The sequence below is a fragment of the Leiobunum rupestre genome, chromosome 6, assembly GCF_980474605.1.
Source record: "Leiobunum rupestre chromosome 6, qqLeiRupe1.1.hap1, whole genome shotgun sequence".
NCBI classification, from domain to species: Eukaryota; Metazoa; Arthropoda; class Arachnida; order Opiliones; family Sclerosomatidae; genus Leiobunum; species Leiobunum rupestre.
The window spans coordinates 45,011,484-45,026,123 of NC_143389.1; the positions used below are offsets into that span (position 1 = coordinate 45,011,484).

The following is a 14,640-nucleotide window of genomic DNA, read 5'->3' on the forward strand; positions in this document are numbered from 1 at the left end:
TGGACAAGTAATTCCATCGAAAATATAAAAAATAAAATTTATAGAACACAAATCACTCCTGTCAAAAATAATCCTTGTTTATGAATCGAGTGGGAATTCCCGCGAAAACGTTTATCTAGTCTGTAGATAGGAATAAGAATAATAACGTAATCATGGGAATATAAAATAAAGTTCCGTAACGCGGTTTATAGAGCTTTCGCCTCTTGATTATGCCGGTAATACGCAATTTATGTTCTGAAATCGTTCGTGGTACAGCGGAATGATGTGGCGATTTTGAGGGCGAAAAAGGTGAAACTAAACATGGGCGCAGCTAAATCGGGCTGCGTCACAACATACAATACAGGAGTTGAATAATTTCGCGGGAATTTATTCTTTAACTTAAACGAAAAAATAATATCGACAGTCAGGATTTCCGGCGAAAATTGTTCGGACTACAAATGAAAATTGGTGTTTAATTGCAATACGCGTCTTCGCGAAGTGGGCGGGAAAATCTATCCACTTCACGAGCCAAAAAACATCCAACATGAATGATATCGAAGATTATTTCGAGCTGCTAAACAAAGCACGTCGGTTGTATTATTACTAATTCTTTCACTTTTTCGATTGGGAAGTGGAAACCACTAAAAAATGTCATAGTTGGCGTCTATGTAAATACCCCTTGTGTTTTGTCGAAATAAAACAAATTCATCGTTTTTAAAAATAAACTATTTTACTAGTGTTGTTAATTTCCCGGAAAAATAAAATGCGGAAAATTTTCCGCAAATCGGAAAAATAAAAATTTGAAACATAAATTACCTTTTAAGGGTTTTTAATGTTTTTAACTTTTTATCGATATAAAATGTCTAATATCAGTAAATATACTACAAAACATTAATAGTGTTAGATTGTTAATCAGTTTAAACTAGTCTAGAGGTTTGGTTTTACTTTCAGATTCGAAAAAATTAGGCGAAAATTCCGCTTTATTTCAATTTGCAAACAAAATATTAGACTAATCATGGAATGAAAACATTTTTTTATTTTTTTCGGAAAAATACGGAAAATTTTCCGGAAAAAAAGGCCTCGGTCATTTTCCGGAAAATTTTCCGACTTACAACACTAGATTTTACAATACAAACTTTACATATGGCGGATACTACACGAGCAAATTTAATATGATTAATTTAAAATAACTAACAGGACCGACAAGAAAGAAGGGAAACCGGTACAAATTACCGGGGCCCGTGCAGCCCCAGGGGCCCTGGCTTGATCAAACGAGGTACACTTCTCGAAATATCTCCAGTACTAAGTCACGGCTATCTTGGGGTACAAAATTTTTATTTAAGCGGGGGCCCGGGCCCGCTCTCGGCGGCCCTGATAACGAGGTTACGACTCATTCATCACCGACTCGCTAGTGAAATCAACCTCGTAGCTCCCAAGACTATCTTGTTCATATTTTTAAGTGACTTTTTGACAATTCAAATAGCTACATAGTTTTTGAGATAATTGAAGTAAGATTTCACTTCACGTGAAAATATTTCAATAAGTTATTATCTTTTACGTAATTGAATTAAACGGATTCCACTTCAACTATATAGATATAAACAGATAGAAACAATGACTATTACAAATCGTGCCCGAATTTAAAGTAAAGAAGGAGATAAGGGGAAATTCAGCCGAAATATGTTTGATAGGGGAGCGGCCTGGTTAGCATTCTTATATCGTCCGTCAGTTATATAATACAACGGAATTTTTCACGGCTACCTTTTACTTAAACGTGTTTGTGATAACATTTTTATTTAAAAAAGAACGACAGATCCGTTGCTTTGCCTAACAGATACCAAAGCGGAACGAGTTTACGTATTAGAGTACGGCCTTGAAAAATTATCACCTTTAGGCGATTTGAACCATTATTTATCTATTAAAAAACCCGATGCTATAATAGAACAAGATGTCACGGACATTTAAGTACACACAATCCCCCGATATGTTAACAATATTTTAAATATTAAATTGAAATTTGAACCAATTTCCAATCATCTTGTACATTAACTTAACAAACCCAAGAGGAATTTCATCGAAAAAGAATTTATCGAGTTACCTGGTTTTGGAAATGAAGTAGCGAAACGTTAACACCTTAATAGCATTTTCCATTTGATTGCTCAAGATTCGCTCTGAATCTGTCTCTGACGTCAAAGATCTCACCCCAATCGACTAGAGTAAAACCGCAAATGGAACATTCCATTATCATATTCCCGCGCTTTGTTGTTTTTCGTCTGCTAGTAATTTTAATTTTCGCGTCTTGGTCTGCCATTTTGCCAAAAAATCTAAAAGGAACACGCGAAAATTGGCTCCGATCTCGATCTCGATCCGTTGATCTGTCGAAATCGGCAGATCGGTTTTGGGCGATCTCGGAGCACCCGAGAGCACGAAATGGAACACGAGAAACTTGATCGGAGCAGATCCGAGCACGCTAGTGGAACATAAAATGTTGATCAGAGCGATCTAGAGTGCTCGAGAGCAGACAAATGGAAAACGCTATAAGTAATTTAAATTCATTTTTAGACAAACCGAATTTTCGAGTTACCTGGTTTTGGAAATAAGGTAGTGACACGCAAACGATTTTTTTGGCAGTTAGATGGCGCCGGTATCAATTGGTACGAAATTCATACATCAGAATAGCGCGGACGCGGGTTGGTTGGGTCCCGCGAATTGGCCAGAAATCTCACTTAAAATTAAAATTTGTTAACGCAACCGAAAACGTAGTTCAGAAATAATCCGTACCAACTAAAAAATATATTTAACAACAAAGTCGGTCTTAATTTAAAAAAGTTAAGTGCATTTAAAGTTGTAAAATCGCTAGAAATTAAATCGCCAACAATTACTAAAATGGGCAAATGCCCCACTTGCAGGGCCACGATCTCACAAATGTTAGCCATACCGGTGAGGACATTGAGTGAAAATTAATTTAAAATAACGCATTCAACGCGTTCGTGATTCGTGACCTTATTTCCAAAACCAGGTAACTCGAAGAATTCAATTTCGATAAATTTCCTATTGAGTTTATTAAGTACAAGACGATTGAAAAAAATATCAAATTTAAATTTAAAATTTAAAATATATTGTGCGTATTTAAATGTCCGTGAAATCTTCGTGACTCTTTTAACGTCAATGTGGTTATAAACATAAAATAGTAAAATACCAATAGAATGAAAAAATACCGTTTAGTTCGAAGACGGGGAACACCTTTGCCATGGCACTCTTTGGCACATGCCTCGGGCCCTCTATATATCCGATAAAAGTATTCCCCCTTGTTTTGCGTGAAACATGTAGCTTTGTAAGCTCCCGTTGATTTTTAAATATAGATTTCAAAAGAAACCAATTGTGTAATAGTAATTTAAAACTATTTCATCGGAGAAATATGGTTGATAAATATCCCTAGGCAAAGTAATGATCACATTGCACATCGTTAGGCGGAGTTGTACCGACGGTAAATGTATAAATCCGCGTGAGTCTACTTCCTAGATGAAAACTTTTCTCGTAACAGAAATTTTATATACCTCTGATAATGCCATATGTAACATAATTACTCATAAGTGTGCCAGAAAGAACCTTTTCTCAATGAGACTTTGTTGCAAGGATATGACGTAATTGACGCCACTTCTCAGTCGATGACGGTTTTATCGTCATCAAAACTAATTCTGGCGGGGAGGGAAGGAAGTTAAAACCAGTTTTACGCCAAGGTTCGTAAAAATGCTCGACGTTAGTCCGTATTTTCTTTGGTGGCTGTGAAACAAGGCCTCATTTAAATTTTTAATACAGAGATGTTAAACAGAGGCACACTTATGAGTAATTATGTTACATATGATAATACTAATGCCCTTTGACGTTCCATTGAGGGAGTCTTGGGAGGGGTTACTTTGAAATTTCACTATCAATGATTCCTCTGTTGAAACGCGTAATCCCGTGGCAATGAAGGATGTTGATACGAAGTGAAATAGTTTTTAAAACCACCTTCGTTATTTCCATTTAAAAAGGCCGCTCCGCTGTTTATGAGTGTTTGATAATAGCGGATTCCTCCCACGAAAATCGTTTCCGACTTATGAATTACTCGACGGGAAAAATCTCGATCGCAAAAAATTAACTTCTAGCGTATTTCCGCCTTCGTCTATTTGAACTACGATAATATTTACATAACTTTTAGACGCTTTCCTTCAAAACCCGGGTGAAACTATCGCTCTATGATAGCCCAAGAAAACAAGTTGGCAAGCCAAAATATACCTCTCCTCGGAAGAGTTTTTAATTTTCAGTGAAGCGTAACTGTATCCGTGGTTCTGCGGTAGAACGCTCACCTGTCGTGCAAGAGGGCTCGGGTTCGAATCCCGGCCGATTAAAAAGTTATACTACACCCAATGACAAAAAGAGGGCGCTTTTGGAAAAACCTTTACCCTGATTCTAAGAAACTGGGTACGCAGTGATTACCCTTTGCCCCGAAAATGCGAACGCGTTCGCAGGCCTGACAGACAGACCCACCCACAGACAGACAGACACGGTGGTTGTATAACCCCTCCTAGGGTACAAAGTCCCCTTGGAGAGGTAAAAACAAGAGGCGGAATATTTTCAGCGATTTCAAGACACGCCCTAAACAAATAATTTTTGCATACTATATAGTTGTCGCGAATAAAGGACGCGGAAAAAATATGCCTTAAATTTAAAATTTATTAATTTTGTCTAAATCAACCTCGAACGCAATTTTTTGATTACATCGTTATAAAAAACGTACTAAAATTTATACAGAATGAGGGATTGGAAATGGGGGAAATCACATTTGGAAAATCTTAAATATTGACAGTGATTATTATACACAAAATAAATTACGTATAACATAATTAGTAGTTTTAAAAAATAGTAAAATACATTTTGTTTTTCATATATTTTTACATACATAGAAGGAGCCTACTTGGCATCTTCCGTTTACTTTGAGAGTTAAGTCGAATATTGTATTTATACGTATAATATATATATCGTGTTTAATACAAAGTTAGGGAGAGACGAATGACTCGGCTCCAAATTGCGTCCCGAATAGTCCACGACATTGAAGCCCAAATTCAGTCACAACCTCTTTTAGTTTCCGTTTATTTGTCCTTTCCCTGGTTGAAAAATATTACAAAAATTCAATTGTTTTATCCCCGAAAAGAATGTACAAAAAGGACAAAAAAGAATTACGCCAATCGTATGTCTGCCAAACCGAAAATTCCCTACATTTTTAGCTAACAATGCCATTCCAATTTGGTATAACACCCTTCCGAAAATAATTTATGTTGAAAACAAAGGCCTCGAAAAACCACCCTCCGAAATTTCCGATGAAAGGTGCGGTACTAGAAAAACCGTATTCAAAACCTTATAATCTCTTTATAATTAGTGCCTAATAATGAATTACGGGGATATTCTATCCCACTGGAAAGATTTAAAGCAAGAGTAGAAAGATAAGAAACTTTCACCGCTCTTGGCGTGACCGAACTAGAGGTACTTTAAGCAAACGCCACCTTCCGGTAGTCTCGACAACGTGTCCGACATCAGTTGTACACGCGTCGTCTATTTGAAGGACTTCAAGCTCGGAAAAAGTTTCTTCTTGCAAGCCCAAATGTTGTTATACTCGAAATCAATGTTACCCGGGACAACTAAAGCGGTGTCAAATAAGAACACCCACAGATAAAAAATTATCTCACAACTTACGGACTTTGCACTCAAGCTCGCGCGGAAAAATCAGGTTAATTTACTTAGAATATTACGCAAGTTTTCTGTCCAATCGTTTAGTCCTTAAATGATATATTTAATTTAGAAGCGGATGTTATTACGAATGACGGTGGTTGAGGTGTTCATTTAAATTTAATTATTAAGTGGGAATTTTTTTTTATGAAAATACTATTATTTTGCAAGCCTTTTCAAGCTCTGAATTCATATTAGTGGCAGACAATATATTTTACCTAACTGTAATCTAATAATATTTCACACATTACTTTATTTAGTGGACTAAATTTCCGGCGAAGGTCGAAAAATCCCCACCTTTGGTAGTGGTCGAAGTTAACAGAAACTTCGAGTATAGATACTTGGTTAACAAGTTTCCTTTAGTAGGTCGCCATATATAATAAAATCAGGGTTATTTATCTTTAGGAGGTTTAATTACAGAAGGTTTCAGATGGGGTTCATAGGTCAGACTTGGTTTTCTAACAAATCCTCCAGTGCTGTTGCCCGAATTTGTTTTCGGGAGGCGGCGGGGAGGCAATGAAAAACGAAATTGTATACGCAACCAACTGTGGAGAAGGGCAAGAAGAGTAACGCTATGACGTCATTTTGACTCCAATTCTGTAGTAGCGAATAATTCGAGTCGGAGTAAAAACGATTTTCCAAAATGGCTGCCTGTGACCTTTTTAGCAGATAAATTCTGGCGAGCAGACGACTAAATCCGATTTACACTCTTTACACCGTTTTTTCAAGATTAAAAGAGTAGCCCTAATAATACGGAACAAGCGAATAGTTTATGGGGCGGAGTAATTATCATCGCCGGAACAGGCAAATAAAACGTTTTTGGTTAAAAAGAGTACACTTTTGGTCGGAGAAAAACCAAAATTGACCTATGAAGCCATTCGAAAGCTTCCGTAATCCAACCTCCTAAGTTGAATTATCACGTTGTTATTTTGTTGCATTAGCCAACCCAATTTGAAGTAGCAGATAATTTCTATAGCAGAATATAATACAAACCAATCAGACGCGTTTCTTGCTTATTGAGCTATAAGTGTAAATAGGAAATAAACTCGTCTGATTGGTTTTAATTGTATTCTGCTATAGACAGGGTTGCCACAGCTTTTTCACAATCAAATTCCCTGACCATCTCCGGAGATTTCCCCTGACTTATTTTGTGCCAAGATTTAGTATTTTTAAACCTATATTTTAGTAAAAGTTTCCTATTTGCAACTGAAATTAAATTCCCTAACATTTCCCTGATTTTAGGACTAATTTTTAAAATTCCCTGACTTTTCCCTGATTTTTGACTTATATTCCAATTCCCTGACTTTTCCAGGTTTTCCCTGACCATCTCCGGAGATTTCCCCTGACTTATTTTGTGCCAAGATTTTGCATTTTTAAACCTATATTTTAGTAAAAGTTTCCTATTTGCAACTGAAATTAAATTCCCGGACATTTCCCTGATTTTTGACCTGACTTTTCCAGGAATTCCAGGTTTTCCAGGTACCGTGGCAACCCTGTATAGAAATTCGTCTGCTGCTTCAAATGGGTTGGCTAATGCAAACGTTTTAATAATAATAATCAGCTAGGCTAATACCCAAGGCACTACCTTAGGCCCAAGCAGGGCTGTAACCAGGGGGGGGGGGGGGCGGTCGGGCCGTGCCCACCCTGGGCCGTATGGTTGTATGTACAATTTTTTATTTTTTTTTATTTGTTTCCATTGCGTGCCCACCCTGAAATCAAATCCTGGTTACGGTGCTGGGCCCATGTCATCTAGCGACTTATAATGCATTAAACAGGTGGCCGGGTTACAATGTGTAGGAGGCTAGTGGCGAGCCCTTAGTGCTATTACCGTTAACCTCTAACCTCTACAAGTTTTTAAGCCAAAAGCACCGACTTATACTAGTAGCTACTAGCTTACGAATTAGCGCAAGTAGAGTAAAATTGGAATACCAGCGATTAATCGAAAAAATTGCTAAAAAGTACTCTTGTATCCATAATTTCCGCCTGTTAGGATAATTATAAAATGACGCAAAACTCAAAGTTAAAGATCAAATTTTGATTGGGTTTTAAAACTGGTACCCATTTCGTCCAGCAGCGGGCATCGCTGACGAAAAACGTTACTGAGAGTTCAAAATATAGTCCGGAGCTTAAAATAAGGCTTATGTTAATTATAGCTATGGGCAATAAAAAGTAAAATGAACAGACTTCGCGCTTAGGAAATATAGCGCCATCTGCCTTAATATCAGTGAACTAAATATGTGAAGAAATAGCAGACGAGTTTTTAATTTCAATGTTTTTCAGTTGAAACTTTCAGCTGTTGTGCAGATATAATTTTGAACGAGCAGACAGCTTTCATATATTTTTTTAAAACTCGGTCGGTAGGTGGCGATACTTATGACCAAAATTTGAACTACGCATTAAGCTTATACCAGAATGAAAATAACGTTTAAAATATAAATACACTATTTGATCATTTGAAATTACACGCCTAAAGTAATTGGATAATTTAAAATGTTCATCATTAATTAATGTTGATCATTAACTTATGTTTTTAAACGGTCACAGAATCATTTGGCCAAATTGCAGGCTGCTCCTCCCCTTTAGCACCTTGTGATCGCAGAATTGACCAATCATAATGTTTATTATGTATAATAGACAAAACCTATTTCTATGGTAGAGCTCTCATTTGGCGGTTGACGGCTTGAATAAAATAATCTATAGGGCAATTCTATATAAAAGAACGCACGTCATTGGTCAGTTGGCTCTCAGCATATAGTTTTAGTTTTCTTTTTTATTTACCTATGAATAATTCTGTTCTACTATTTAGGTATTAAAATTATTCAACGAATATTTGGGCCTATCAATCGAATTATTTGGTTTGCCTACACTCGCGAAAAATTCCTGGCGCCGCCACTGTACAGTAGTATTGGATTAAGCCTAACTAATAGTAACTATTACTATTAGCCGCTATGTAAACTGAAAAGGCTAATTCCATTTTCAATTGACCATTATTTTTGGAAAACCTTTGGGTCCTACTACATCAATAAGTTTAAAAAAATATAAATTTACTTCAAAATATTCCTAGTGAATTCCTCTTTTTGTTGGGCAGTTACTTTGGGAGACGGGAAGCCTTCTTGTTGAATATAAGGGGACATCCAACGGCAAAGATTATCAAAATATTTTTTGTTTAGAGCCATCAAAATATCTGGCATATGTTCTAAAACTGAGCGAGGAGAACTTCCACCGATGACTTTGAGTATTTGTCCCACCAAAGCTTCTCCTTGCGAATTTACTATGTCTAACATGACAGGCTTTTCCCTGCTACGATTTATGAACTCGGTCTAATTAGTAATTAAAGTGAAATTAATACTTTTAAGGAAAAAGACTTTTGTTTATAGCTAGTATAATTCTTACAAAAAAGGCAGAAGTAGCTCTCACTGTGGTTTTTTCCGGAAGCCCCAAAGTTGCTATGGCTAATAATTTTACGAAAAAAAGTATTATTTACTATGAGTCTATTCAATTTCGTAGAAAAAATTAGTTCTTACCACATTGAAACACAAGCGGTAATAAATTGGCACATTCATCAAATATACTAGGAATTTTTTTCAAAAGCTAAAACATTTTGATAGTTGAATTTTAAGTGGTTATTATCCAAAAATAGAAAATGTCTAAATTACTTGTGTTAAAAGCTGGAAAAACGCTTCTGCCACAACAGTATGTGCGTTTAAATCTAAATTATTAAGTAAAATAGGTAAAATTTTCTACAAGCATTTTTGAAAATGGGCAAAAGTTACCTTTTTCACAGAGATTCATAGTATGAGTAGTTATTTGAGAAAATAAGAATCCTAATTGGGGTCTAAAGGCTTCATCACCACCAAATAAGAGTAATAACTGTTTAGCTAAGTCTAAAGACGCTGTGTTATGAGGCTGGGATAAGTAGAACTGGGAAACCAGCTGCGCTATACTCAGAACCAAAGGACGGCAATCATCCATAAGAGTAGAAACTCCTTTCTTTAAAGCTTCGCATAAAACCTGACAGGGGAAAAGAAAGAATTGCATCAAAACTCAATTTTAGATATTACGTAATTTTTACAACTTCGTACCTCCATCACTTCCTCGTCAAAACTCCATTTTGTTCCAACAGCCATAAATACGGGCATAAGCTGCTGAAGTACGTGAAGAATGGGTTGGGTACGCTCCATATTGTCACTGCTAGGGGACATGGTTTGGTTGTTTTCATCTTCAGATCCAGATTTACGTTTCACATCCAATGTGGCGAATAACATTGAAAGGATGTTAAGGTACAGTTTCGTAGTGGCTTTGTTTACACCACTAGCCTATTAAAAACAAATTTTATCTTGAACTATAATTGAATTTGCGGTAAAAATTATTAAATATAATTATTACAGGTTGTTCTAATAAGCTTTGAAATTGTTGAACCAAAGGAGTTAAAATGGAGTCCAAATAGGACATGATGTAGGTCATAGGCATAATGGACAAAACTTGTCCTATTGTACTCATGAGACGAACACGTTCTCTATCACGAAGCAGGTTTCCTGTTAACGCTTCCTTTAATTTTGTTAAAGAGCAAGGTTAATTGAGAAATTTATAATAAAAATGTACCTAGGAGTGGCAATGCGTAAAGAGTAAGCTATTCAGTTGACTTTCGTATAAATTAACATTATTCATCATGTCACACCACCAACGATAACAGTCAAACCATCTCAATTTACACAATACCATCTCAAGTTCAATAAAAAAAAAAGTCTTTCTAACCCTTCCAGCTTCTAATATACTTTCAGCATATGGTTTCATGGAAGCTTGACAATCACGACTAATATCTTTCAGAGCCATAGTAGCTGCCTGAGACATGTCCGTGTTACGTAAACCCAAGAGCAGAAGAGGAACAACTTGACTTAAGACTTGGGAATGAACATTAATCCATTCTGCATAGGCACCTAACACAAAAATTTACATATTTAAGTAAAAAAACGAATTTTAAAGGAGAAAATATTACCAATTGTATCCATAGTGGTTGAAATAACGCGAACATGTTGGAGTGGTAATTGAGGTAAAATTGTGAAGAATTGTTGTAAGTAATTATTGTCCTCTAAGTCAATACTTTCAGATATTGACTGAAATCCGTATAAGCAAGCTTCTAAATACTGTAAAAATGGCGGGGTTATCAAAATAAGTTCTTCTTAAATTCCACTTTAAATAATACCTGCCACTGAGATGGATTTGTGCTTGTGGCTGAATTAGACGCAATTTGTAAATGGGACATTAAAGAAGCTAACATTGATTCTCTTAGAACACTGTAGCAATACATCTGTGTACATAAATTTTTAATTAGAGGTAGAAAATTATAGGAAAATTTATGTAACTTACAAACGAATCGCCAATGTCTTGCCTATAGCATCTTAATGATTCTTTTTCATCCGCTTGCCACTGATTATACTCCTCGTCAGGCGGATATTGCACTTTGACTAAGTAGGTATCAACTAGAGATAGGAACACCGAATGGAACATCAGAAGATAAGACTGATATTTATCACGGTCTGATGCCACAATATCATCCTAAGTAATATTATATTAAGATTCTCTTCCTTTATAAACATCTTTTAAGAATACCTGGAAAATATACCAGAATCCGAACGTTTGCTCACTGCAAATCTCGTCAATTGGAAACTGACCTGGGGTTCCGCTACATTTCTAATTACAGTATACCCATTAGTAAATAGATACCCAACAATAACTAAAAATTTATCCTCACCAGAACAAGCTCAATAAGTTTCATTATAGTATTTTGGTAATTTGGCTTATTAGTATCGAGGGCAGTTTCCAAGAGTAATCTTGAATGCGTTTCACCCATGGACACTACTAATCCATAAGCACTACAACATATATCCTTAAAAATAAATAGCGAAACCGCATTAAACAAAATTCCATGTTACACACATCTGCTGTAAAACTAACCATATCTTTATCCACCAGCGCCTTATCCACAATAGATTTCAAAGAGATGACTAGCTTGTTAATAATCTTTAAAACATTATTTGGATACCTAAAGATCTTCCAGTTAAAAAAAATTGTTCAAAATGGACAATAAAAGTAATAGTGTACTTATGTGAATCTGGATGAGTGACTACGTGACTTAATGCTTCTAGGGCAGATTGACATAGATCAGGTTGGTGGGACAGAGCTATGATTCCATCCAATAAAGGTTCAAATTCGAGCACCACCGCGTCTAATTGAGACCAACTGGCGAAACATTTTAAAGTCATCTGACTTAAGTCAAAGGTTAAACTATCAACTCCCGAAGAGGGTATTTTAAAAACTATGTCTTGAACTATGGACAGAACTTGTGGAAGTGACGTTTGAAGCATACTTCTTACAACTCCCCTTTGACTTTGAGGTAAATGAATAGTTTGGAACTAAACAAATAATTATCTTAAGTTATAAGAATATATTAAGAAATAAAAATTCACAAAGTGTCGTACTTCTTCAGGTAAAACTGTTAAAAGCTCTAATAGTACAGTCAGGGTTTGTTTTGGCTAAAAAAAGTAAAATATTTAATATGAGGTAGGAGAAGTAATAAAAAAATCCAACTACTTGGAACTTACGTCTAAATTTGGTAAATTATGCATTTGAATGGTTGAGATTACATCTGGAACGGCATTAGGCCAACTATCAGCAATTGTACGAATAATAAATGCAGACAGCTAAGTAATAGTAAATTTCTTTAGCGTAAGCCATAAGGATTAACATAAAAGTTTTGTAAAATACTAACAGCTACACATAACCTTGTTAAAATTATTTTTGGGCCACCAGCGTAAGCCAGCAGAGTTTCCAGTAACTTTAATCTCAAAATCTGAAACTGGTCAGGTGATAATTCTTTCCAAAAACGTGATATTTTAAGATGAAGGGTACTAGCTCCAAAAAATTGAACTTCTTGGATCTGAAATATTACTAAAACTTAATTATCGAATAACAAAATCTTTGGGTACAGCAAGTTTTTTACCTTTTCATGCCGAAGTAGCTGCCATGGAAAACTCCACGCTTCTGTTGACATTTGTGCCAGCATTAAATATTGGTTTGTTTCAGACTGCACTTGAGCATTTTTGTAGAACATAACCAACGTCTGAAACCGACGAAATCGATTTATTAATCTCCCTGAATAAATACTAAGAAACAAGCACAATTGTTATGAGTTATGACAGGCAGTAAGCCTTGGATATAACACGCCCTTTCTAAGATATTAATTCCCAATACAATACATAAAGTGGTTTCTACAAAACCAATAATGGTAGTTTACTTACACGTTCAATTTGGTCAGAAGAAAAATCCATTTTGGATAAATAATTGGATAACTAAAAGTAAATTACTCTAAAAAAACATAGAAAATAACAAGGGCTAATGGCGATAATAAAGCAGACGTCTTCCGAACAAAATTGGTATTCGGCTCACTGCTGCCATCTACAAAATATTTACATCATTAAACTATTTGCAATTTCATTTTGAACAGGCTGGGTGTTAAAGGGTTAAGGGGACCATGGACCGAGCCATGGACTAATTAATCAAATAATTTTAGTCCATGTAGGGAGTGTTTTATTGGTTAAAAAATAAAAAAAGCTGGAAGTGATTGGCGCTAGTTACGTAGCGAAGTGCTCAGTAGCGTAGCTTTTCCACCCCTCTCTATATTAGAAAAATCTCACTAAAAAATGCTTTCTCGCAAAGAAAAAAAACCGCACAAAATGGCGGCCATAGCCAAAGCTACGAAGGGACGTTAGGGAAGAAGCCGGCCCCGTTTGTTTTTTCCCCAACATAAACACACCAACGTTGACGTCATTTTATCGAATATTCGATCCGTATTTTGACAAACGTACTTTTACTGTTACGTATCAGAAAAGTATCTAACGGCTTTTTCTTGACGACTATTTTCCTCCGCCATTTACCTTTTTATTCTCGATATAACCAAAAACCAGTTGGAACATAAGAACCGTATTAAATTTAAAACTTTTACCCTTTATCCCCCAAAAATACACCGTGAAGAATAGAATAATGTTCACTCTGCTTCAAAGTTAGAAACTCGCACTTAGCAACACTGGCATAAACGGTATAAAAAAAGGTATCCACATAAATAAGGAAGCTTATATCTTTTTATAAAGGGATGTAAAATTTCCCTCCAATTTCGAACTTTCTACCACTTTCATTAAACGCAACCCAGAGATTACCTTAAACATTATAAATAATTGATTTAATACACTAATAACACTCAAGATCTATAAATGAATACTATAAACGTATGTAAACGTTACATATGCTATAAGTACTATAAACTTTATTAAAAAAATTTAATTTTCAATGCATTGTTTCTATAGAACTTAAAAGCTTAAAAGGTCTTCGCGATCCATTCGTTATTCATTTCATCTCCAATTTTAAATTCGGTTTGCCATATTTCAATACGTTCGTAATATAATAGAGATCCCACCGAAATTGGGATGATGCTAGGGGCCAATGCCCCCGAAGCGCTACCCCTCCTCACTCCAGTGACTATCCCCTTCAACCCCCCCCCCCCCCCGCGGGAGCAGAAAACCCCGAAACCCTTAAATATCCTCGCTTCAAAAGGATCCTAAATATCGACTTTTAATCGAATCGGCTTACGCCAGAATTACGAAATTATCCAAAAAGGAAATAAGATACAATATTCTCGTAAACACTCGAAACGTCAACAAGTTGCAAAATAATACTAATTTCAGTTCACAGTCACGCGTAATAATCTAACAATAGCTAGCTGTAACAGCGCGGGAAAGGGTAAATATCTGATAAAGAGGCGAAGTGAGAGATAATGTCAGAGTTGTAGAGCAATTAGCAGAGAGTCAACGCGAAAGCAGCGTCTACATGCACGGGCATATG

At 35.9% G+C, this 14,640-nt stretch overlaps 1 protein-coding gene across 1 annotated transcript; it reads right to left on the reverse strand.

Moving 5' to 3' along the window:
* Window positions 1-4,686: 4,686 nt before the first annotated feature.
* cdm (importin-13-like protein cdm) lies at window positions 4,687-13,179 on the reverse strand. The gene is made up of 21 exons (XM_090178494.1): window positions 13,044-13,179; window positions 12,746-12,865; window positions 12,515-12,682; window positions 12,348-12,446; window positions 12,225-12,278; window positions 11,848-12,158; window positions 11,701-11,788; window positions 11,498-11,632; window positions 11,356-11,436; window positions 11,113-11,301; window positions 10,949-11,053; window positions 10,742-10,889; window positions 10,501-10,682; window positions 10,132-10,293; window positions 9,828-10,061; window positions 9,519-9,756; window positions 9,402-9,454; window positions 9,270-9,336; window positions 9,139-9,197; window positions 8,794-9,065; window positions 4,687-5,126 (listed from the first exon to the last, which is right to left on the reverse strand). Exons 1-21 carry the CDS (start codon window positions 13,071-13,073, stop codon window positions 5,018-5,020), a joined length of 2,904 nt encoding a protein of 967 aa, XP_090034620.1. The 5' UTR covers window positions 13,074-13,179; the 3' UTR covers window positions 4,687-5,017.
* Window positions 13,180-14,640: the final 1,461 nt, after the last annotated feature.

Excerpts from the sequence above, each read along its gene's own strand:
- cdm (XM_090178494.1), bottom strand. The coding sequence starts at position 13,073 with ATGGATTTTTCTTCTGACCAAATTGAACGT. Across the intron at positions 12,159-12,224 it reads TAACAGTTTTACCTGAAGAA|TTCCAAACTATTCATTTACC; the intron begins GTACGACACTTT and ends TTATTTGTTTAG. Across the intron at positions 11,054-11,112 it reads AAGACATTGGCGATTCGTTT|ATGTATTGCTACAGTGTTCT; the intron begins GTAAGTTACATA and ends TTATGTACACAG.